The sequence below is a fragment of the Cololabis saira genome, chromosome 7 (genome assembly GCF_033807715.1).
Source record: "Cololabis saira isolate AMF1-May2022 chromosome 7, fColSai1.1, whole genome shotgun sequence".
Lineage (NCBI taxonomy): Eukaryota > Metazoa > Chordata > Actinopteri > Beloniformes > Belonidae > Cololabis > Cololabis saira.
In genome coordinates this window covers 24,032,711-24,059,534 of record NC_084593.1, presented here as the reverse complement: position 1 = coordinate 24,059,534, position 26,824 = coordinate 24,032,711, and the positions used below count along the sequence as shown (strand labels likewise).

Here is a 26,824-nt window from a genome sequence, read left to right as displayed (position 1 = left end):
GAGTGTGGATGTACCTGGCTGTGCTGCTGCTGCTGCAGGACGGCACGGTCACGACGCGTTCAGGGACTCGTGTTTTCACTGAGCCGTCTCCGCCCGTGTCCTCTGTCCTCCCGTAGAGAGCCGGGACCTTTAACACACCGCTGTCTAAGGACATTTCCTCCACTTACATCCCCCCAGGCAGAGCCTCTGGAGTCCGCTTCTACTTTTCCCACTGATGCTGGGCGATGCTTTTATCTGTGAGCGCTAATTAATTTGGGAATAACCAGGTGCGGCGGCGCTAATTGATTTGACATTGAATGCAACTCGGACCAGGGATGGGGATCAAAGTGTAGTGCTGGTGAGTAGACTACAAAAAACAACAACTACCATATTTATTTGCATATTGTAATTGCGCTCACGCCCACAGCCTGGCGCGTGTGTCTTTGTGCATGTGTGAAATGATGCAGATAATGTTTGAATGTTAAATGCGTGTGTGCGTTAACAAAGCCGGCGCTCCTCTCAGTGGCTGTGTCGTCACGCCTGGAAGTTTACGAGCAACATTGGTGGTGACATCACGACTCCTTACCGTGTTATTATTACGGAGTGACGCCCCTTGCATCACTCCACTACGACAGACGCGTCTCGGTCTGTGCGAGGCGTGAGTGAGTCAGCTGCAGGATCCGGCGTTGCATCTTCTGTTTCCGACACATCAAGTGGACCGGTGACAAGCAAAAGTCCGTATATGTGTGATATTAAAATCTAACCCCTAAAATTACATGGAACACAAACAGTTAAGAAAAGCCCCACATATTCATTCAGTTTTTTTTTTATATATATACAGCCAGAAACAATCTCTGCATTTTGCCCACATTATTTACTAGGGGTGTAACAATATATCGTGCCACAATATTTTGTGATACAAAAACGTCACAATACGTGTCGTGGAGGTGACAAAGTGTATCGCGATATTGGAATATTAATATTAATCTATTGTGTTGACTAGTAACACGCATCCGAAAAAAGAAAAAAGTCAAATCATACATGAGAGAAACTATTCAGTTTGTGGCAAAATATTTGTACTTGTATGAAACTGAAGATGCATAATGCAAACCTGACATTTACTTTTAGTTCAGTTTGTGGAAAATGGTTGGCCAGGCTTTCTCTTTAAAATTTAAACAGTTATAAAGCATTACAAACTGTAACAATAGGGCAAATGCACAGCATTGTTTTGTATTTTGTGTCTTTCAAATAAAAGACAATTTTTTTCCAGTCATATGTTCCTCATGCAAGGTTGTTAAAAAAATACTGCTATAATATTGTATTGTATCGTTATTGTGACCTCAATATCGTGTATCGTACCGTATCGTGAGATTAGTGTATCGTTACACCCCTATTATTTACCCTCCCCGACATGTCCTCAGATGAAGCAGTTTTTGGATCTAAAAAATACAAGAAATTTTCTGCTGTTGTCCCACCAGCCCAACCAAGGTCCAGTATCTTACATTTTAAGACAGATTTATGAGAAATCTAAAATAACTACCTGTCAACCACTTACAAACTACAATTATGTGCTCATAGCCTGATAGGCCGACCTTTGTTGACAGTGAAATGCTGTGGACGTTCCTATGTATGTAATTCCTATAATAGAGCCTCAATGAAAACACAAAGGGGAATTAAAGAACATTTTTATATAATTTAAAATATGTTTAGTTTATATACACATTGATTGTCTTAAAGTGAAACATTTACATTTTCTTTTAATTTGTCATTTTCACACATGTGGCTCTCTGGCATTCACTGACGGACATCGGTCCTTCCCCCGTGAGAGACACTAAAATCTTAGTTACACATTTTTTAGAACAGGTAACTGAGCCCCATCCTGCTCATCTTTAGGAAAGTAAATTGGGTTTTCCATCTTTAGAGATATTTACACAAAGTCTTTGCTTTTTTTGGCAGAAATGTCTTCTCTCTCATTACATCCATCCATCTCTGATTTGTTGTTCCGAGTTTGCTCCCGTTGTCGCCACTAACCTTGCGAGAACTGCCACCCAGGCTACAGCAGGTGGCAGTTATCACGAGGCTAGTGACAATTCAGTTTGCAGTTTAAAAATTATTATATTATAAAATGGGAAATTTACGGGGAAATACTAATACGGGAGGACGGCGGGAAAGAGGGGTAAAATACGATAGTTTCCCGGCCAAAACGGGAGACTTGGCAGGTATGGTTTTCACCACACCATTAATCCAGCTTTTTTACTACTGGGGATCTTGGGGCATATCCAAAGCTGTAAAATCATTCTGGCAGCCGCACTACAAATGATCTTGACAATAATAAATGCATCTTTTGGGATGTTGGGTACCACGAATTTATCTCCAAGCAGGGTCTCAGGTAAGTTAGTTCCGAGCCATTCTTTGAATATTCTTAGAAATTTAACCCAAAACAAAAAAACATAAGCACATTCCCAAATTATATGCCGATATAGTTTACCATCTTGTCATTACATTTCCTTCAAAAACTATTTCTGGCTCTCCCCATCCTTTTATATCTACATACTCTTCTTTACTGAATGAATTCTCCGCTAGTTTCACATATGTTTTTCCCTACACTTGAAAGAATGCCGACCCATTCATCATTGCAGTATTGATCCCTAAATCCTTCTGACGCATTATTTTCAGATTATGGCAAGTACCTGCAGTTTTTAATAATCATTGACTTGTGACAAACAGAGACTGTCTGCCTCTAGATAAATATACGGATTATCATTTGCATACTGACACAGTCCCTGATTTTCAAATATTTACAAAAATCTCCTTGAGCCCAATTATAATATTTTTCCCAGAATCCAAACTCATTTATACTTGAAGAAAACATATGGGATGCATATCACAGACGGAGTGGACTATGTGTAAGGAAGGTTCCAGGACATTTAAAGGCAGTGTGACACCATGGGTTAATTCAGCATCAGACATGAGACCTTCATTGTCATACAGGGAATGTAATGACACACCTTTCTGTTGCCACTGTTTCTAGAGAACTACTGATTTATGAATTCAGATTTCCAGGTTATTCTACGGGGATGCACAAAGGTGTTTTATAGTGTTTGAGTTTTTACATTTTTGAGTATAGTTATGGTGTATGGTTACTGTCATTCCAATGTTTGCCATCTCAAAAGAAGTATTATACATCCTTTCATGTGGTAAACTAAGGCCTCCTGTATCCCCAGGAGCACAGAGTTTACTCATTTCTCAATATCTTGTAAAAGTACAGGACTGTCTCAGAAAATTAGAATATTGTGATAAAGTTCTTTATTTTCTGTAATGCAATTTAAAAAAAAAAAAAAAAAATGACATACATTCTGGATTCATTACAAATCAACTGAAATATTGCAAGCCTTTTATTATTTTAATATTGCTTACAGTTTAAGATTAAGATTCCCAGAATATTCAAATTTTTTGAGATAGGATATTTGAGTTTTCTTAAGCTGTAAGCCATGATCAGCAATATTAAAATAATAAAAGGCTTGCAATATTTCAGTTGATTTGTAATGAATCCAGAATGTATGACATTTTTGTTTTTGTAAGTGCATTACAGAAAATCACAATATTCTAATTTTCTGAGACAGTCCTGTACAGTCTGGAATATTCACAGGTAACTTAATTCACGGTACTGTTTCATTCATCCACTCAAGAATTCAAAGGGTGTCGCTGCTATGCAGCGTACAAAGCTTCTCTATACAAATCAGAAGGATGTGTTAAATGCCTCTCTCAGCAAAGAGGATGTAAGTAAAACCAGTTCTATCAGGAACCAGTTAGGTGGGAAGTGACGCCTGAGGAGTTTGTTGATATTACTAATTATATCTGATGCAGGAACTGACTCCCACACCCTCATTAATACCGTCATACCTTCGCTGCACCTCCCAGACCCCCAGTGGTGCAACAATGGAGAACAGCATCACAACTCGAAGCTAACGCTTTGTGAGCTGTAGAAGGCGACATCTTCTCTCACCTTTTCTAAACACTTTTCTTTGCACAATTCCTGTGTTTGAGATCTCTAGAAATTATGCCCTGAAATGACTTATGTTGTGTTTTGGAACTATATAAATAAGAATGCATTGAGCTGAGTTGTATCTGTATTTGCACACTCCCATCTTCATTTGCAGTGTCTGCATCTACATACCCAATCTTGCAAAGTTAAACATTTAATTGTATCTTGTCTGAGTCGTGCTTGCAGATTTAAACTCGTGGTGGTGGTGGTGGGGGGCGGAGTAAATCAACTCTGAATAAACAGTGAATGATTTCAGCTATCATCCTCTGCACTCCAGTGATCAAGCAACTCTTTGTTCCACCTCTTCTGAGTTTACTGCTGCAGCTGACCTTGTCTGTGTCAGACCATAAAGGCCTGCTTCCCTCAGCAGTAAGAATAGGCTGGAAATAAAGGGACAACCTGCTCCAAGAGTACAGAAGACCCAAGTTGTAGTGGTATCAGTCACCAGAATCAGGTTTGGTCAGAGGTCAATGGTAACAAGCATGTAGCGCTAATAACTGTATCCCCTCCAATTCAGACACCGTCTGCAGAGAACAGGTGTGCTGTTAATGAGGACATTGTTGTGTTTTGACATGCTGCGACTGCAAGAGGCATGTTCCTGGAGAGGGAGGCAGTGTCTGAATGTGTGCCGGTGTAGACAGAGACACAAAGCAGGGTCTCTTAAGGGCAGGTCAACTGGGAGGTAAACGCTGTAGCTTCTGGTCTGGTAGCAGCGACAGCTTTATCACCTCCAGAAGGTTTACAGCTGTGGGTGTATGGGGGGAGGGCTCTTTGTGTGTGTGTGTGTGTGTGTGTGTGTGTGTGGGTGTGTCCGTCCGCGTGTGGCGCACCTGTCAAAGAATCACATGTATCATAGCTCATTCACTATTTTGCTGTACAGGTGTGACAAAGTCTTGAACAGAACTGCAACTCCTGATTGACAATTAAATTACCTTAAAGTTTGGAAAAACTAAAAACATTTCCTAATGAAAGGTGCTTGTTGACATTTGCCATGTTGTCATGGCAGTGCGTCCTGCAATGATCGTATTACCAGCTGCAGGATGAAAAAGTGATGCTTTTTTTTTTTTTTTCAATACTGACCAAGCATCAGTATATGAGAAGTTAGGACTGACAGCAGGTTGGAATTTCCTCCATTTAGCTTTACTATGCTTTTAAAATATAATCAGTGTCAGTGTTTTGTTAGGTATATTTTACATTCTCGACATGAACAGTTCATCAATTCAGGAGGCGCTTCACAGAGTCAGGAACAGAACGGTGTAATGGTTTGTGTCGCTGACAGGCCTTCAGATGTGTTTTGGCTGCATGGCAGCTTTGCCAGTGACACTGGGATGATGAGGCTGGTTTCACTGACAGGTTGTGGAGACGAAGTTATTGTGCGAAATCATCAGAGCCAGGTCTTCTGTCACAAGAGAGGCAGAGACGGAGAGAGGACAAACAAGGGATTTTGATGGAATTCAAGAGAGAGGACGGGGCTTCTCTGTGGAGACACAACAGGCATCTAATGACCTCCCAACAGGGGCCTTGACTCCATGGAAACAGTCTGTGCTCTCCAGGGCTGCATGTGGCTGCCTCCAAGCTTGTGTGCTGTCATGTGTGCCGCTATTGACGGTCAGTCTTTATGGATTTGGCAGGTTCACCAAAGCAATGGATCCTGATTAGATCTCTAGTGTTTTCAGTAAACCTCAGGGGTAGGCGTCTCAGCCTTTTTGTTTGGCGTAAGCTGTAGGTAATAAAATTGTCCTCAGCAGCAGAGCTGTCCTGAGGTACACAAAGACAAGAATTGTCACCAATTTCACGTTAAAAAAACGTCTAAAATAAAACCCACTGAATTTACTACTTGGTTCTGTTTTGTATTTTCATTCCTTTAACCTTTCTTAGAAAGTTTCACCTCAAAACATCCTAAAGTTTAGTCTTAACAACTAATAACATGTCAAATGAAACACTAGAAGGCCGTTTGGGAAGGAAACACTTTCAAGAATTTTGAAATTGAACAATTCTCTTTATCCTTTTCTAGAGATTGATCAGTCAGCCAGTTGTTTTTTTTGTTTGCATGTCTCAAATGTATTTTTTTAATAGTTAGGGCTCTATTAAATTTCACAGGTTGATTATGTTATTGTCAGAAAATTGGAAATGGGAACTGGCAAAGAAAATTGTTAGTTGGACGTCTACACCTGGACCAGAAAAACGAGGACAAACTGTTTAATATAAGATATTTATAAACAACCTTATCATAAGAACATAACAAACTCTTAGTGAACGCTGAAACTGGATTATCACAGAAATACAGCTATTATAGGCATACAGACATGGACAAATATGTACCCTTCCATTAAAGAAACAAAGAAAACCCCTTTTGGTCACCAGAACAAATGTTAATCGCACACGTAACAACAAATTCAAATTAACTAAAGACTGGCTATGACATTGCTTTCAAATTGTGATTCAACATAAATAATAATTTTATATAAAAAAAAACTAATGCAACTGGGCTGGACAAGATGTAAACTAATGTGTCCACAGTGGCATGTTAAACTAACATATCATTAACATCACAGGTGTCCTCAGTCTTCAGTCATTCTGACTATTTAAAGGAGCTGTATGTAAGAGCAATAATAAAACGAATCATAAAATGACCCTGATATGTCAACAGACATTTAAAAATCATGTTCATTTCAAATACTTATGTCACTGACAACAGCACTCAAGCCAGGATATTCCAGTTTAAAAAGAGGAGTTGCAGCCCTCAACTGATGTTGATGTTGTCATTTTTTGTTTTGGCCTGAAGCTCCACCCTCCACCTATCTCCCAATCACCAAGTCAGTATTGTTTCGGCATCCGGGTTGCCAGCTCGGCTCTAATTATCGCAGCCATGGCAGCCTACGTTCCTGCTGCATTCTGCAGCCTACCTGGCAACCTCTGGTCGGGGGGAGGAGGGGGAGGGTACACGCCGCTCAACAATATTTTGAAAGTGACTGCAGTACCAGTTTTGGCCATTTCTTACAGACGGCTCCTTTAAAGAGTATCTTGGTGTTCAGCACACTGAATATGGATCAGAGAAAACAAAGGAGAGAGCTTCGGAGGAGATCAGAAAATAACATTATACAAGCATGTTAAAGGTAAAGGCTATAAAACCACCTCCAAGCAGCTTGATGTTCCTGTGAATGAAGTTGTAAATTTCATTCAGATGTTTAGAGTCTACAGGACTGTTGCCAACTTCCCTGGATATGGAAGCAAGAGGAAAAATTATGACAAATTAAAGAAACTGATAACATGATTGGTAATCAAAGAGCCCGGAACAACTTATTCAAGGGGAACTCCATAGTCAAAGTACACCAGTGTCAGATCTGTCAATGTTTGAGTTAAAGTGGACGATTGAGGAGGACCTCTTTGTTGGAAGCAAATCATTAAAAAAAAGGCAGGCTACTATTTGGCAAAATGCATGTTAACAACCCACAGAGCTTCTGGTAAAAAATACCTGTCAGGTCTCAGTGAGAGTTGCAGGTATTGCTTTGTTGCAGTGAATGGGTGAAAGGGTTTTGAAACTAAATATTAAGTTGATGGCCTCGTCACTTTTGTTCAGGCCAGTTTCTTCTTTTTTTGTAATGATTGTGTGGAGCACAATTCTGGGTTTTACATTAGTCAATTTTACAGTAAATTATTTATTACTTTTGTCACATTCAGAGTAATTTCAGGTGAGGTGAGTAACTGTGAGTCTCATTACAATGCAGTGTTATGATGAGACGGTTTTTCTTGACTCATGTGTATGCTAGCATGACACATAGCTCCCACCTGCCCAGTCTTCTCTCGTGCCAACAGCACTGCTCGATGGACATAGTCTGCAGGACAAATGCGTGCCTCAGTGTCTATACCCAAAGGGTCTACTGCCCTGTCCCGGTGTTAGACACCACATATGTCCAGAGGTCCCCTCTGTGCCCCAGGGGCTCAGAGGTGCTTTGGTTGCAAGAGCAGGATCGACTCACCATGAATGCCAGCTACAGTATTGCGTGATACTGTATGTATAGTTGGTTTCAATAGTCAAGTGGAAAACAATGGATCTGCTCCAGCAGGGGAGAATAGCAAACATGCCTCCAGCTGAAGGTTCAAAATAGTTTCCGAAAGAGAGATCGATTGTGTAAAATCCAGAGTGCGGCAGTGGTATGCTGGTGGTGCAATTTAAGGCTTCAGTCATCACATTGAAAATGCCATGCACTGAAAGCTTGAATCCAACACGGATCTGTTTTATAATGAGTGTAGAGTTCAGCTGAACAGTTTATCAGTTGCTTTTTCAGCATTGTGCAAAAGCAATACAAAGTGAGAATAGAAATGCTGCTGTGTCCGGATAGTAACTTGGAACCAGTTGTGAATTTCTGTCGACAGCTTGCCTCATCATATCTAAACACACCGGGCACGTGTTGTGAGCAGATCAGACTATGCCATTTATTAGTCCATTTTGACACCATACATCTGCAGTGATGCAACACACAGTCTCTGCCAGTGCTGGTCCTAATGAGCAGATACTTCCAGGGTAACAAGACAGGAGACAGCCGGCATAAAATTAGTACCATGTGTTTATTCGATTTGCATCTGTTACTGTTCTGCTCATTAGTTTGTGGTGGTTTGATTGAGAGAACAGTAAAAGAGTCCTGACGTACGGACAGCCTACTTTCTCAAAAGTGCTTATCTGACCATAAAGACGGCCACAAACAGGTTTTTTTGGGCAGATAGGGCATCTTTTCTGCTTGTATGGCTCTATCGCTACTTTTTTCCTGTTATTCTTCTAAATTGCTTTGTGAGCAGGTGTTCTGCCTCGTTACTGATCACATCTAGGAAGGCTTTAAGTTTGAATCTTTTCAAAGCATTTTGACCTCTTTGAATGACAGATTCAGGACATTTAAGACTCTGCCATGGTTTATCTCATCTCTGGGATCAAATTTGAGTTCTGTTCTAGTTATCTCTAATGAATATGATAAATTGCCCAGACCTATCATGGCATAGACCTTGGATTATTTTAAAATGCACCATTTTCATCTCTGCCAAAGGGCAAATGTATTCAGAAGTGTTATTTTCACACAGATGAAGTAGCTTAAGTGGAGTCAGTGGATAATGGTACTCAGGCCTGGTGCAGGTTTGATGGTTTTTGCATAATGCTGATCTTGATTCCAGGTAAAGTTTTTTTTTTTTTTTGTTTTTTTTTTATGTTTGACTGCATTGACTTTGCGGGATTGTGCATGTTTCTTTAATGTTGCATACATAATGCACTTTCCTTTATTTTTAATGTTTTCTTGCATTCAAACAATACTTGAAGTGTTGCTTGATCTCTGAGTAAAGAGTGAACAGATGACATCACTTGGATTTGGATACAGTGTGACTGTACCCACTATGGGTGGGGACATATATAAACACAAAGCCAAATGCCTGCATGCACACAGCTGTGCTTGGGAATGAGGATGGGTGCACATATACACAGGCTGTCTTCGTGGAGAATTCCCAGTAAGCATTGCAATGTCTGAGCGGGTGGGTGTGGAACAGGTGCCAAAGTGTGAGCATAGCCCAGATCCGACATTGCAGGGGAATTCCAATGAAAGGGGTGTAAGGAGCGTATCCTTGTTAACTTTGATTCCAACCTCTGTCAGGCTATTAACACAGAGGGAAGCGGAGGAATTAATGTGAAGCTGGAATGCCTCAAATGTAACTCAGTCCTGTGTTTAGCTGCTGGGTGGGTGCATGCGTGCATGCGTGCATGCATGTGTTTTTTCAAGGCACAAAGAACTAATCTGTTGTCGGCTGCACTCCTCTCAAAGCCCACGTACACACACTTTACCTAACAATAGCCCTCTGATCTGATTTTTGTAGAAATGGATGTGCAGTGACATACATGGTATTTAGTGGTCACTCTGGTATCGGCTGTGCCAGGCAGTCACTGTGCAGCTCAGCAGTCAGATTGGCTCAGTCTGTGTGCCTCGACATTTGGTCTGGACGCCAATACACTTTTGGCCCCCTATGGAGATCGAGGTTGATGGCCTGGGGCAGGAGGCCAAAGAGCCACCCTTGCCAACATCTCCTGCTGTGAGAGCAGGCTCCTGCAGGGCCATCTGTACAGGCATCCTGACTGGGAACATTCGAAAGTAGGGCGTGAACATGGAGATACAGGAGAAGGGGTGCAATGGAGGAAGCATAAGGAGTAAGATGAGTTGAACAATGACAAAGAGGTGTTTTCTTTCATTCAAGCCCACGCCACCATGAGAATACTCCATTATTTCTCCAGTCACATCATTACAGCTTTCAAAGAACACAGTGGGAAATTTAGGCCAGAGCTGCAATTCTCTGTGGTGCACAAAACAGTGTCACGACCAAAAATAAGTAAGTCTCTGCTTTTGTAGAACACAGTCCCAAAATAGATGTGATGTTGAAGCTGTGATGTGTTAAAGGGGTTAACATGTGGATCTTAAATTAGAGAGGAAGTGTTAGAGTATGTAAGTGTGTTGATAAGGATGAAGAGGTGGAGTTAATTGAGTCGGACAGGACCAACATAACACTCACTGAGTCAAGACTGCCTTCATACTACCCTCCTTTTAAGCAGGACATGGGTTTGACATGTTTTTTTTTTCTCCTTCAACATCACTTCAAGTGTGATTATTGAAACCAGGAAGCAATGGCAGAAGCAAAACAAAAATCTTGCTGCAATACACACACAGACAGGATATTTACTGCTCTTGGCTCCAACACAGAGCTTCTCCTTGAAGAATAGTGTTACATCAGGAAATAGGTTCATTTACACTATGTTTGTGTTTCTCAGTATTGGTATGCCATTTCCTTTCTCAAAACCAGAGCTTAAATGAGACCACATCTTGTAGGCACAATAACATTTGTAAAGTTATATTTCTTTAATGGGAAAACAACTATGGATATATAAATTGATAAATTGTTTATTATGTCATCCATCCATTTAGTCATTATCTATGCCTACTTATTCCAACCTAAGGTCACAGGGATCTGCTGGAAGCTATTTAAACTCTCTTCAGGTGAAAAGCAAGGTCCATCCCAGAAAGGTTGACAGTTCAGTGACTCAAAAGCAACAGTAGAGCATTGTGTACATAAAGTGAGTTCACAAGTTTTACCACATACCAATGCTGCTGTGTAATCAGTGTGATGAGAAGCTTCTGTTCTGGTGAAAACAGGGAAGTAAAAACAGAAATCCAGCTATAAGAAGTTGCTCCCAGGTATCATAAACTCATTCCATGTTTCCATCTGCACACCTCATTCTCCTTTGCCCTCTGGGTAAACTCTGTTGCATTATTCAGTTATTACATTGTAACCATGCATGTGGCTTCTCTTAATAACACTGCAAGAAGTTCATGCCTGTCCCATGTTGAAATTAATATGCAAGTTCTGTTCAGTCTCACCAAGGAGGTTGGGATCTTTACAGAAAACTTGTTAGGATCCTCATTAGAGTGACAGCACTTTAAAGTCAAAGCATGTACACAAGTAAGCCTTAATATTATAACGACAACCCCAGCATGACTTTGGATTGCCACTCAGCTGTGCCTGTAATTCATCTGTCCCCACGGAGGCGGAGACCCTGTTATTCACCGCTGGCCCTTGACTTTAAAGGAAGAGGTCACACAGAGGTTGTGTTTGTTCTGAATAAGCCTCTCCAGTCTTAATGGAGAGCTGCCTCTTCTGCTGATTGTTCTCATCCATTAACCTTGCGGTGGAAGAGCAGATATGTCAGCAGGCCTGATGTCATTCTTCTCACCACATACATATCCCCGTTCCCAGGCTGTTTCAACAATGCTATTTATCTACTGAAACAGGTTATACATAGACCAAAATTGAAATAGCTACCAGAAGGCCAGGCTCTTTGACAGATTGAAGCTGCTCAACTGTGCCAAGGATGCCTTTGTTTCATCAAGACACACCACACACACGTTACTCGACAGTCAAGGGTGCTGAAAGAATTTCTTTCTTGACTGCCGTTCTGTAAATCAGGATAGAACAAAGCAGGGGGATCCCCTGGTGGCATTGATAACAGCCTGACACACACACACACACACTCTCACGGCAAGGGGCATTGAACAATGACACTTCCCCAGATGTCTAGACGGAGAGCGGGGCCGCCGTTGGCTGGCTGCTGGAGATCTCACAAGGGATTAGAGCACACATCGTTACACTCACCTGATCTTAGCTGCTTGGTTCTCACTGTGTTTTTTCATGCAGCATTGATGCCGTGTGACAGGTACGGGGCTCTGTGCATCAAGAGGGATGAAAACAACAAAATACAGCACTGAATGATGTCTTCATACCACAAGAGAAAAGGGTGTGAACAATAAGCTTGTAAGAAGCAGTGAAGAGAAAGAAAACAAGACACATAAAATTCCTTGTTGGTTGACATTTATAAGTCAATAGGTGAGTTCCCACCAAGATACAAACTTTTAAATTATAATGTGAAAGTTGTTTGATTCCAAAGTGCTACTATTGGGTCAATATTTTGCATATGTATATTCAACTTATTATCAACCCGCCCCCAAGAGGTAGCTCTCTATTGCATTTGTGTCATTTTGTTGTCCTGCGTAGTGGCTCTAATTTCTCTGAGCTTGAATTGATAGGAGAAACATGAAACCATTCCCAATACATGGAACTGATACACAAGAAACATGAGCTTAATTACTGAGATGCTGATGTAATTACAGCCAAAACCACACTTTGGAAAGGTTTCATTCATAATGTGTAATTGAAAAAATGTGGTGTACCACATATCATGTTTATTTGTCTTGGGATGAGGTTTTAGTATAATCTAGAAGGAAAAAAAGTGTAATAACTCATTGAAGTTTAAGTCGGTCATCATAAATTTAAGTACAACCACCAAAGCATTGAAAGACAAACCATATGGTGGCACATCATATTCCCCAAAAGTCCAACAAAAAGTCTACTTTACAGAAGACCACCACATTTAGTGCAGGTGAGCGTATGAGGAATAAAATATGAAGCATGATATTAATTGGTGCACAGGGGCATTGTGTCTTCATGCTCAATTAATTGTGTGATTTGAAAAATGAGGAGATATAAAACCTGGTAACGTAACCAGAAGTGATGTGCTTAATGGAAAACCATCCAACCCCTTTTGAGAAACTATAATTAGTTGTCAAAAAAGGTTTAAAATGTTGGTCCCAACTCAGAGAAACTTCAAATTATGTGATGGCGCATGCTATCTAGGGGTATTAACCAGTATCTGAAGTATCTGGAGTGCCATGTTGATTGGTGTATGAGGGCAGGTCTTGTCTTATCATCTCTAGCAGGAAATTGCCCTTAACTCAAGCTGTGCTGGAAATGCACTGATTAAATCCAACCTGGACATCTGGCTCTGTCCCATTTGGGCTCATGGTGACTTAAGCCCAGAACCCACTCGTTGCTGATTGGAGCTTTCATTTCGTGCATTTGAGATGGTTTCCTTTGTATTTGATATTTTGCTATTTCCTTAAAATGTTCAGGTCTTGGAAAGGAAAAAGGAATTAAGTTGTTTCAAACTACAAAGTTGAACACAAATAAGAGTACATAAATACATAAATATTTTTACTGTAAGTGCCACAGACATCCATTACTTCATGTTATAACCAAAATATGTCATTTTTTCTTTTTTTGTAATGCAATGTTTATTGAGTTTTAAACATAAGGAAAAGTGAACAGTACCATGAAGGACAACAATAACCCCCCCCCCCCCCAAACCCCCAGTGCAGCTGGATGCCACCAATAGCAACTCCCCTCCCATTGGTGTTAAACACCGGGGAAGAGTGGCATTAAAAGCACAGCTGTTATGTGGACCCCCTGGATCAGATCTTAACCATGTTTATTTTGAAACAGAGTAACGAACCACTTCCCCCACTATCAGCCTTGAAAAAGCTGGAGCAGCATCCCCCTTGGTACTGTCCACCACATGTATGACTCTAATTGAAGCAGTTATTGCTGTCAAAGGGGGATCGACTCATCATAAAATAATTTAGGACTGTTATTTAACGTGGAGTTTTAATTAAACAAAACAATTAAAACACCATGTGGGGCATTTTTTTTTTTTTTGTAGTTATTTGTTTTTCTTTTCATCTAAAGAAAATTAGGGGGGAAAAACTAACCAGCTGAATTTCAGAACATTTGGTGAAGCTTTTTTCTTTGTGTGTGGATCTGAAATCCTTATTTTAAAACCAAGATTTAAAACCATATAAAATGATTTCTGGTGAATGATTTGGGTGGGGTGTAGATGTGTCACACACGTAGAGAGATGGAAGTCTGTCACCTCAGGGGGGTAAAGCTGCTGCCGAATTTGGCTGTCATATTCTGGTTGCTGTGAAACCTCTTCAGACGAGGGAGGCGTGTTTTCCTCATCCAAGACTGATTCATCAAATGATAGTATGGTCATTTTCCAATAAAGATGGTACAAAGGAACAAGGTCAGACTGCTCATGATCTGTACACCGTGAGCCCTGCTCACATCCTTCAACCTGATATCAACTGATGGAGACAGAACGGTGATGAATTAACGAAACAGAGCCTGGGAAATGGTGGAGAGACCAGTAGGGAGATGAAGAAAAAGCTGTAGGGAGAAATAAAGAGTGGAGATGATTGTAATGTATCGTGGAAATCACTGAAGGTGTGGTCATGTAGAATTAAACTCTATTGCTCCACACATAATGCTAACAGAAATGTATTTACGTGCATTAAATAGTTGACAAATTAAATGCAGGATGTAGTTACAGTGACACGTACAGATGAGCAGAATAAAAACATGAAGGATGGTCTCTTTACTCACCATGAAGCCTTCATTCTCTGCGGTTCTTTTCCCGTTCCCGTGTTTGTCACCGAATGGCTTCTGTGTGGCTGTGTGTTGTAATCCAATCAAGAGGAGGATGCTGCAGCAACACCCCGGGCTTGGCTGCTTTGGAACTTAATTTAGACGCTTGCAATAATTTTGTAGGAGGAGAAGAGCTCAGACTCTGTTTTTGAAAAAATTATAAGCTCCATTTGGATTACAATGTTGATCATTTTTACTTCTTTTCAATGATGTATAACCTTTCAAAAATTGACCATTTGAGTTTCAATTTGAGTCTCCCCACTTCAATAGGAGGCATTGCTTCACTCTGACTGATGAAGCTTAATCAGATGTTCAGTTTATGGTTTGGTCAGTTGCATCTTCCTCATAGGCTCTCATACGTTATTCCTCTGTCGCAGAGAGGGACATATCAGCCCTCTTTAACTGCAGGAGACATAATAAGAAGTACAGCTGCATGTGGCAGCAGTTTGAATAGTAAGGCCCCTCCCCCAGAAATTGTATTGTTTGTCATCAGTTATGGTTTACTGTGGTAGGTAAAAGCTGTACCCTATTGAATAGTTTTAGTTAGGGTCTAGTTGTTTAGTTTTTCAGCTCTCCTGTACTTTCAGTTGTGCATTTGTACGTACAAGTGACAGCACATGTTTTACCAAGGTCCTGTTGTCATAACTACAAACAGCAGGAAGAATATCCTCTGTTTATAAGTCAAATAACTTCCTGCTCGTTGCTCAAGGTCTAACTGTCAGTGTGCAGGTTTGGTGGCTTGCTTGTTGTACCTGTGGACAGCTTTTGTTCTCTCGAGGACCTACAAGCTGAGGTTTGTGATATACAGTGACGCATGTAGACAGAGCTGCCAGTTTTGACCAGTGAGAGTCAAAAGCACAGATGACTTTAGCTGTTAAAAAAAAAAAAAGATAATCTTAATGCCCATAAGTACTCAATGGATGAATTTGAAATACTCGGTCATCTGTACAAAATTTCATTCAGTTTAATCAGTGTGTTCTGCTGTTCTCATTCAAAAGCTGCCCAGTGAACGAAGGTTATTATGTTGTTGACATCCGAGGGATGAGTGATGAAAACTGCACTATGAGATTGCAGTGCTGTGGCTGCTCAAGTATATTGACACGAGCCATGTTGCATTTTTGAATTTTGTTAGCCCAAATGTTTGTGAAGGCAAAGACATTCAGGACAGCGGTGAAGCCCACAGAAGCACTTGTTGGCAGCATGGCCGCTCAGTGACCCATTTTTGTTCTGTCCTGTCTTTTTAGAGTGGAGGATGGGCCCGGTTGGAGGGGGGGTTGCCACATATCGAGCAAAGATTGCGGCAGGTCAGCCAGTGAAAGGAATGAGACTGTTTGCAATGAATAATAAGAGCAAATGAAAGAACAGAGAATGGAAAAGATACAGAGAAAAAGTGGACGGATTGATTTAGACGTGACAGTGATGTCTTCCTTTACCTATTCACTACATGTGACGTGTAATCTTTTTCAAGGCGCCCAATCAATTGGTCAATAGATAGGGCAGAGTCAAAAAGTGACAATACAAGATCTCTGACAGTTTTCATGTTTTTAATTTTGTTAATGGGTGAAAACTAAAGGTTTCAGTGAGCAGTTACGTTTTCTAGAAAAACCCTCATGTTTTACAAAATGTTTTATACGTAGCCTTATTTCCCCACTTGGGTACATATAAGCAGGAAAAATACACAGATATGAGAACTTTATTGCAGCAGACTTTGTCAGCTAAAAGACTCGTCAAGCATGAGGAGTTTAAATCTTGCAAACAAAAGGCTTTGTGTTCTGCCTCAAGCAAAGCAAATGAACCCAAAACAAAGGTCCTTCCGTTCACAGAGTAAAGACAGAAGACACTGGGCAAAATTGTATTTAATGGTCACACAACTGTAATTGTTTTATTTACCTCTTCATTTAATGCCTATATTGTTGCATGGGCATAGTGATAACTGTATAATATGTACAGACCTTTAAAAAAAAAAAAGAGTGCTTTTCTTGTCATTGATCATTAGAAAATGTGAATTAAATAATACATTTAAGTTTGCTTTTTATTTCTTGAAGTAGATGTAGAGAGACCTGAGGGAAACAATGTTTGTGCTAAACTCCTCTGAATCAATATGCTTGAGCTTTTTTTTCCCCCTTCCTCATTCTGCATTTTTCCTCTGTGTTTGTATTGTCTTTGTGTTTTAGTCAGGAATGCCACAGACTGTGTGCTCAGGCACCATGTTTACCACTCCCAGTGGCTTCAGCCCTCATCTGGCCTGTGCTGAGCCTGGGGAGGAGGAGGAGGCCCCGCAGGAAGGTCCGGGACCGGGAGCTTGCCTGGCTGATGGGCCCCCGATCACTTCTGCCTCTCTGGACACCCTGATCCAGAACCTGGTGCCCACTGCCGATTACTACCCCGAGGTGAAGGGAAACATTCCCATGTCCATTAGAAGCTCTGTCGGCTTCTTAAAGTCCATTTAAGTCCACAGTGGTAGTGGCAGTGCTGCCATTGAGATTGTTTAATTACACATGACAAAGCTATTTTTATTGATGTGTTGAGAGTGTCTCATTAAATGTGTCTCTGTACCCTTTGACAGAAAGCTTATGTATTTGCCTTCTTGCTGAGTGCTCGCCTGTTCATTTCTCCTCCGGAGCTGCTGGCCAGAGTGTGTGAGCTGTGCATCAAACAGCAGCAGCTGGACCAGAGCCCACTAGACACGGTCAGCAATGCACCGCATAAACACATATTGCAGCATTTCCACAACCATGCCAATGATCTGGAGTATCAAAAACAGTCAGGCAAACAAACCTGTGCTCTCCATATCATTATTATATGATATGATAGCCTTCTTTCTTTTAGCCACTACCTTTATGACTCTTGTGTTTCTTTTGTTCATGCATCACGATTATAGACGGTTGTAAACCTATTTCATATTTTAAACATCAGGCAAAAGTACGCAAGTTTGGCCCCAAGATCCTGCAGCTGCTGACAGAGTGGACAGAAACATTCCCATCCGACTTCAGGGACCAGAAAATGGTTGGGCACCTGAAAGACATCATTCACAGAATCGCTCCATGTGATGAGGTACGTTTAGGACTTCTAACTGCAGCTGTATATTAACAATCCAGTCATTTATTATTTTTTTTGTGAGATGGGGTTATTCTTCTACGTTTAAAAGGTGTATTTTAAAAAGTAAACCAGCTACCCTAACCTGAATATCTGACCAGAGTGAACAACCCTGCATGTACCATATTTTCCGCACTATAAGGCGCAGTTAAAATCCTTAATTATTTCTCCAAAATCCTTAATTATTTCTCCAAAATCGGCAGTGCGCCCTATAATCAGGTGCGCCTTATGTATGAATTCTTGTTGTGCTTACTGACCTCAATGTTACGTGGGAGACTGCAGTCAAAAATCTGTCAAAATGTTTTAGTGCAACTTTGGTAAGTGAGACGGTCTGCTTGATTAATTGTCAGACCGTTCAGCCGACACATTAAAGTCCGGATGTATACAGGTTGCAACATCAGACAACGTTTGATAACTAATGTTGGAGCCAAATACATGCTTTATTTTTATTTTCTTTATTTACTTATGTGAACCTGAATGGCCTTTGTATGATGTGAGGTCAAATCAAACTGTTGCCATGGTAGCCAATTTATACCTGGCAGTGATGGAAGCCAGGTGTGGGCAATAAGCAGGAGGCAAACAGTTTTTGACCTAGTTGTGGCGTGGTAGGATAATTGTTTTAGTGTTTTGTGGAATATTATACATATTTTTGGACTCTATATGCAAATAAATGGATTGGCATATCCAAAATGATATCTATACCGTCCTCCCGAACCTCAAGTCACCAATTCAACATTACTTATAGAGGCCCCAAGCTCTGGTCTGACTTAAACTCTTCACTGAGGTCCACCTCCTCCCAATGCATTTTCAAAAAAAACCTAAAGGAATTTTTACTTTCCACAGGAACCTAATTTACTTTCTCTACTCGACCTTTAATTTTATCGACCCTTAATTATATATTCTTTCTCATTGTACTGCTTTTGTCACATTTTTTGTTCTTTCTTTGTGTTTTTTACTATTAGTTGTTTCAAGTACTTGAATTCCTGTTGCTATTGATCTTTGTCTTTTGTTGTTGTTTAGCTCATGCATGCTGTCTGCTTGTCCTTTGTTTTGTTTTTTTTGACAGGGGTGGAACCTTGTACAAGTTCGCTATAGAACTTCGTTCCCTCCTTGCGCAGTGCTTTATGCATCTAATTGTGCTAAATTAATAAACTCTAAACTCTAAACTCAAACTCTAAAAGGAATATAACTCTGTCCATTTAATTTAATGGACACACATGAATCAAACTTGAAAGATAAGCTTGCTGCCCCTCGCAGAGCTACAGGTGTAGGATCTACAACTAGTTATGTCGTGCTGGCAAGCAACCATCATCCAACATCGAGTCAACGTTACCTTACTATAATTAAACATCAAGCTAATGTTAGGTTTTTAGAGTAAACCCAATTTTCAAATCTATATCATAATCCAATTATCATCAAATGGTGGAATACAACGTTGTTCTAACGTCACACTACCTTCAGGTGTCCGCTATTGCTGGCAATGATGAACCAATCAGAGAACAGGACGTAATACGACGCTTACCTTCTCCAGTTTTTATTTGTGGAAGACGAATGACTTAAAATGTGAGTGTATTTTTCTGTATTAGTTGCAACCAAATGATATTCTGAGTTATTATTAATGAGTTGAATAACATTCGAATTACCAGACCTACCAAACCCGCCTTATGTATGAAAAAGACTTGTTCATTGATATTGCGCTTTATAATCCGACGCGCCTAATAGTCCGCAAAATATGGTAAACAAATGACGCTAAATGAATACCATAGCCCATGAGCAGTGAAAATGTCGGACCAGGCATCCATATGTGATGAATTGGGAGTGAAGACAGGATGTAATAGGAGCCGGCTGTGATGAGAAATAATGGCAAAGGGCAAGAATGAATTATCATGACTACATTTAGGTGATGGAGTTAAAGTGTCAGCATCGGGAGAGTAGCCACAGCCCAGCTGTTATGCAATCTTGCATTACAGCAGAAAGTAGCAGAGGTGAGAACATCGAATATTAGAGGAGTGGCTCCGCGTGCAGCCTCGAGGGACAATACAAGGAGGAAGATGGATGGAGAAAAAGGGAGGGATGGGATACATGGGCACAGAGAGCAGAAGAAGAGGTAAGGGAGGAGAAGGGTGATAAAGTCAGGGTTGAAAAGGAGGGAAATGGAGGGAAGTGGAGGAAGGAAAGAGAAAAGAAAGAGGGGGGGGGTCAGGTGGTGATGAATGTGCTGCTATTTGCAGCTGGCCGTCTTCAGCGTGGGTGTGTGCACACATGTGGGAGCTGTGGCTCTGGGTCATCTGGGAGACAGAGTGACCTAGTGGCCTCTGTGAGCAGTCATCTGGAGGGTGTGGCGCAGGGTCACAGATTCCTCCGCAGAGCACACTGCACTTTACAGCAGCACAGCCAAAACCTCAATGACCCGTTTTCATTCTCCTACAAGGTTGTGTTGTATTTTTCTTTTTTATTCTTCTCTCCAGTATCATCACATACTCCTTTGAGCTACAAATACAGATGTTTCTAAATATTCATGTATCGGAGGTTGAAGGTGGGGTATGGGGTTTGTCCATTTAAAAACAGCTTCAGCTAACACCTATGGTGGATAAAGTACAACAGTTAACTCCAGAGAAAGCCTCGGAAAATGACCTGCTGTGAAACAGTAACAGTAGAGGAAGGGTCCTGGTGGGTGGTCCTCAGCTTGCCACAAAATCAATACACTTAGCATAACTCGAAATACTCTGCTTCATTAAGTATGTATGTAGTCCCCTCAAAGTTGTGGTACAGTCTGTAACTTAATCCACTTCATTCTTTTCTTAAGTAAGGGAAACAAGGACTTTGGCTTGTTCTGTAAATGTTTGCATCAAGGGAATATTCATTCCTGTGTGCATAGCTGTGTGCTAGTTAGTTCCTATATTTGTAACATTGTAGAGTTGAGACAGTTTTATTTGAATTATTTCCCCTAACTGGTGGCAGTTAAGTGTGTCACAGAATGATCATTTGTTTAATAGTATTTGCCATATCTTTATGATGAATTATCAAAGTCACTCACACGATTCTTGCCAGTCACTCTTCTACAAGCCATTAGTGAATTATTTATCAAAGAGGTAATTGATATCTCTTCTCTTCCTCTTTCCTCTCCAGGCGTACTGGAAAACCCTGAACCAGGTGCTGCAAAAGCTCAGCCAGAGGCTGGCCCTGATGACTCAGGGGGAAGAAAGCATTGTCAAGGTCTCCCTCAATGCTTCCTCTATTTCTGACAAGCTGGCGGCCTTCAAGACCAAACCTCCGCCCATCCAGAAGGACATGCTCTCCATCTGCAACGACCCCTACACACTGGCACAGCAGCTCACCCATGTGGAGCTGGTGAGGCTGGAGGAAGGGAGGGTCGGAAGAAGGGAGGGGGAAGGAAGAGTAGTGCAGGGGTTAGACAGAGGTCAGGATAAGAGATGATAACAAGAATGGACAAGGAGGAGAAGAAAGGATGTTGGGAAGGCATTTAAGGGTCTAAGGATGGTGAAGCATGACTGGTCATTTAGTTCATGTCGAGGTCCCAAACAAGAAAAACATGCAATAAAAGAAAAATGGGTGATGGAGAAGATGAAAGGAGATATAGGTGTGACTTTTATTTTTTTTTACTACATTTTTAAGATTTATTCTTGACTATTGTCATTTTCCAGCTTTAGCAGCTCTTTAGTCAGTGTAAGAAAAGGAAAAACAATCACCAAAACATGCATAAAGACTCTCTATGATGCTTTTATGCAGTTGATGAGTATCTCAATGTGAGCACGTGTTTATAGGCGTGGTCGTGTGTGTCTGGTGTGTCTGTGTGCGTGCGTGATAGCGTGTACCCTTGTCTGAATGGTGACATCACCCTGGAAGTCACTGATGTGCCCCAAGCTGCAGACAAAGAGGATAAAAGTGCTGTGGATATATGTGACCTGACAGCTTTACGCTCTGACTTACACACAGACACACACACACACACACACACAATAGAGGAGAGATGAGCCGAGATAGACAGGCATGTGCATTTCACGCATCCTGGATTTTATTATTTATCTTAGAGGTTTCAGCGGCCTGTTGGTGCTGATTTACAAATGGTTGTCATGGCTTCCGTGTGTTTATACTGGTTTTGGATTGGACTTCATGGTGTGATGAGTCAGTTTGATTAGCACGTGTTTGTGAATCTGCAGTTGTCTTTTAATAGACACATATTGTCTCAAATGTCACTTTGAGGAAATAAGATGCCAATGAGTAACATCAATGAGTCATTGCTTCCTTTGTATTGATCGCTCTCCATTACAGAAATGAAGCCATTGTTAAAGTGTGTGTGTGTGTGTGTGTGTGTGTGTGTGTGTGTGTGTGTGTGTGTGTGTGTGTGTGTGTGATCCTCTCCAAACATAACTAGGTTTGCAGTCATGCTTTCTTTCTAAAAACAAATAAGTTCCCTATGAAGTAAATCTTTAACTTCTTAAGTAGCAATTAAGAATTTAATATTCAGTTTGGACAAGTGGTTGTTATGGTTATATTAAGATAATGAAACATGTCTGTTTGTGCCCGTTTCTTAGGAACATTTGAGTCATATTGGACCAGAAGAGTTTGTCCAAGCCTTCGTTCAGAAAGACCCACTGGATGGAACCCAGGTAAAATTATATTATGTTGCATTTTTTTTCTATCTGCATTTACCTAAAAACTTTCTGTGAGCTCCCCAGTTGCAGAAGCTGCATTTGAATTTATTGGCAATATGAATTATCCAAATAATCTCAACAGCATATTATGTTCAGTCCATACATAAAAAGAAATACATTCTACAAAGAACATTGCTTTGGATTTCTTTTTTGTCCATATTCGATAACATCATTTTTTCAATGTTCTTGTCTCTGCCAGCTTTTCTCTAGCTGGCTGTCATTCACGTCGTTTCTGCACCAAGCTTTGTCATTTTCTCTCTCTCGGGAGGTCATCCTGTAGATTGGAAGCTAATTAATGTCAGTTGAATTCCCCATGGCTGCGCTCTCTATACTCACTTGTGTGTGTGTTTGAATGTGTGTATCGACAGCAACCGTGTTTCAGTGACCAGAAGAAGAAAACCTTCAACCTGGAAGCTTACGTCAGATGGTTTAACAGACTGTGTTACCTGGTAGCTACAGAGATCTGCATGGTGGGTTGGGAGGAAAAACACAAACACAAACACAACTGCCCAATAGGCACTAACTTGTCTGGCAATGGACTTTAAATTCATATAGCACAAAAAATGTTGTCACTACATTTGAAGTAGACTTGACATTTAACAACAGGATAAAAATATTCACCTCTACATATATACCAGGATAATTTTTTCCGATTATATGCTCCCTATTTTTTGTATAAACAAATTGAGGGACAATGTATGATGGTAGTTTAGTATTACAGAGCGACACTGCCCCCTCATGGACACTCTGTGTGACTACACTAACTGGCAACAATATCGTCTATTAGAAGAGACACAATCATTGACTATGAAAGAAACTGGTAAATTGTTTCCTGTGAAACAAGAAAATATTTTCTGTCCTCCTTATAGCCGGCAAAAAAGAAGCAGAGAGCCCAAGTCATAGAGTTCTTTATCGATGTGGCTCGGGAGTGTTTCAACATTGGAAACTTCAATTCCCTAATGGCTATAATCTGTGAGTTGACAGTTTTACAATATCTGAGTTTATTGACAGTTAATAACTTAAAGGCTTTCCTTGCTATTAAAAGTTGAAAACTTTGTTTTTTCTTTTGTGTAGCTGGTATGAATATGAGTCCTGTGTCACGACTGAAGAAGACTTGGAGCAAAGCAAAAACTGCCAAGTTCTTCATTCTTGAGGTACACCCAACCTGCTGCTAGTCACTGGCTGAGATGCACAGGGCAGAAACAACTTTAGCCTGACAGTGCACTGTTTGTTGGTATTTTCATCGACAGCATCAGATGGATCCTACAGGAAACTTTTACAACTACAGAACCGCCTTAAAGGGGGCTGCCCATCGCTCTCTAACCGCCAACAGCAACAGAGAAAGGGTAGGGCTTTGAGCATGACTGTTATTCTAAAGATCTTGGCTTTGCTTTAGTTTTGGGGGGGTTTTGTGTTGTTTTGGGGTTGTTTTTTTTTTTTTTTTTTTTTTGGGGGGGGGGGGGGGGGGGGGGGGGGGGGCACCTCTGTAGAAAATACTGACAAATCAAGATTTGATCCCAGCAGTGAAAATCTACAATCCACCAATTAACTGATCACTGGTTAGGGTCTCGGGATTGGAAAATACTTGCAAATAATTTATATCTTTCTATATCTACATGGCATAATATTTGGAAAGGATTTGGGAAGTCTGAGGAAATTGTCCGATTTGTGCTTGACTCTAGAGCCCTCAAGGGGAACTGCATGTGAAACTGTCATACTGTGATTGATATAGACTCACTGGCTCAGAAATGGCTCAGAAAAGTCATTTAACACAATCCAACACAGAATCCAGAGGTGTATTCTGCAACTGTATTATGCAAAGAGGAAGGCATAAAGACTTTGAGTCCTATGTGTTGTGAGATGCACAGTAAGTCAATGGACGTGTGTTTTGTAGTCAGATGAGTGCATGCTTTAGCTTGTTTTTGGGGTTAAAACAAAAAAAAAAGGTCTCTAGTCAAAGATGAGAAGGACTAGCCAGGCTGAAAGCTGCCAAAGCCAGCATCCGTGATGCTGTGGGAATGCATCAGTGCCCCCTGTGCAGATGACTTACATAAGTGTGAATGTACTATTGATCCAGAAGTGTATTTTGGACTATTTCTATCATCCAAGTGATGACTATTCCTGAGGGGTCTGCAGTTATTGCAGCAAGACAATGCCAGACTTCCTTCTGCATGACTTACAGCAGTGGGACCTCACAAACACGGTGTTTGACTGTTCAGCCGGCAGTCTACATCTGTGCCCCGTTAAAAATCTATGTTGCGTTATGAAGAGAGAGTCAGACGACCGCTACCACGGACTGATGAGCAACTGAGATCTAGTCATCAGAAAGAATGGACGCTGATTCTACTTGCAAAACTTCAACAGTATCCGCTGTACCTAATCTACTATTAAATGTATTTTAAATGAAGGGTGATGTAGCACAGTGGTAAACACCCTCACAGGTTGTTTTTGTTTGGGGTTTTTTAAGGTTTTACTGAGTTCATTTCATTCTTCTGTATACGCTGATGTTGGTTAGTGAAGAACCTAAAAAAGTCACTTGCTATGTACATATATTTGCTGGATAAATTGATTAAGCAATTAAAACATTTTTAATTGAGGAAACCTTTTCCTTTTTAGACTACAGAATTAAAATGTGTCTTCTTGTACCATTTCCCTCCTCAGATTGTAATTCCCTTCTTCAGCCTGCTGATAAAAGACATTTATTTCCTGAATGAAGGATGTGCCAATCGCCTGCCCAATGGCCACGTCAACTTTGAGGTGCCTTTTCCCAAGAAACCTCCTTTTATTTATGAATAAAACACCCACAACTTAGAACACTTGTTTAACTTTGTTCGTTTTATAGAAATTTGTGGAGTTGGCGCGTCAAGTCGGAGAGTTCATGACATGGAAACGGGTGGAGTGTCCGTTTGAGGAGGATCAGGCCATCCTACACTACCTCCACACCGCTCCCATCTTCAGTGAGGATGGTGAGAACACTTTTACTGTGGCCCTATGGATGGAAATCATAGCCAGCCCAATTTGGCCCAAACTTTAGTGTTTGAAAAAGGAAATATTGTTAAGACACTGCAGAGCCATTCCTATCTTTATATTTATGCTACTCATATCTGTTGAGCACCTGATGGGAACCTGACAAACATCCTCTCATGTCTGTTTATGCTTCGTTTGACACAGTTAGACTGAGGTAACGGTTAGGGATGCGGTGACCCATATTCCTAAAAGAAAAAGCATCTTCTGTGTATAATTGTCTTCCAGGCTTTAAAGGGTTAAACTTAAACTGAGTAAAAGTGTATTTCAAGCATGACTAGATGATAAAAATGTTCTACCAGAATTTGGAAACGAGGACCATAAACAGACTAAATGAATTATCTCTTTAAGTTAAATTTTGCTATTATCAGATGAAATATCTGGAAAAACTGTCGACTTTCTCTTGAATTTTGGTGCTAATTAACACCAAACATCATCATGCTTGATGATAATTTCATCTATGGGGCACGTTTCAAATACAGACGCAGTTCAGTCTGCTTTACTCAGGCAAGGTATTGTACCAAAACTGATGAGTGGAAACCTTAAATAATACACTGATAAGCCACTAGCAATTAGTTGAATGCCCTCCTGTTCTTCAGCTTCACAATTACCCCTATGCTACTTAACGGTTCTTTGAAAACTTTGCTGTTATCTCTGGCAAATTGGTTTTCTCCAAGTGCAAACGTTTTAACTACATAAGAATGTCCCTGTTTTTTTTCCTCACTTTCCCCAGGACTTTATCTTGCATCCTATGAAAGTGAGAGTCCGGAGAACCAGGTAGAGAAGGACAGATGGAAAGCACTCAGGTGAGAATGTATTCATTAAGAAATGGAACTGAGCCTAAACGCACCTTCCTTTTTTTTAACCTTTGACCTTATTTTTTCTTCTCACGTCAGGTCTAATGTACTGGGAAAGACATGAGGCACGAGGTATCTAACCTTTCCTCCCGGCGATGGAGCTCGTGTTTTCTTTGCACTAAACTGAACTGTGAAGGAACCTGAAGCTGGTTCTTAGGTGTTTTTATATGAAGAAATAACCTGTTTGGGAGACAAATACCAGAAAGAAAAACAAAAAAACAAAACAAAGAGGATTCCTTGAGAAGAGTGTGGGGAAAAAAATATTTTAAAGATTTTGAAAAGTGAAGTAAAATGTTAAGCTAAAGAAA

General features: G+C 40.7%; 1 protein-coding gene across 2 annotated transcripts; it reads left to right on the top strand.

Moving 5' to 3' along the window:
* On the top strand, positions 1-26,824 carry LOC133446925 (ras-GEF domain-containing family member 1C-like). Of its 2 annotated transcripts, none has more exons than XM_061725142.1 (14): positions 1-337; positions 17,038-17,253; positions 17,430-17,552; positions 17,780-17,917; positions 21,089-21,310; positions 22,516-22,590; positions 23,004-23,105; positions 23,505-23,607; positions 23,710-23,789; positions 23,886-23,981; positions 25,297-25,392; positions 25,478-25,601; positions 26,393-26,465; positions 26,556-26,824. In XM_061725142.1, the coding sequence occupies exons 2-14, from the start codon at positions 17,044-17,046 to the stop codon at positions 26,578-26,580; spliced, it is 1,467 nt and encodes a 488-aa protein (XP_061581126.1). In that variant the 5' UTR covers positions 1-337; positions 17,038-17,043; the 3' UTR covers positions 26,581-26,824. The 2 variants fall into 2 exon arrangements, with proteins under 2 accessions (XP_061581126.1, XP_061581127.1); XM_061725143.1 differs by lacking the exon at positions 1-337 and adding an exon at positions 16,113-16,167.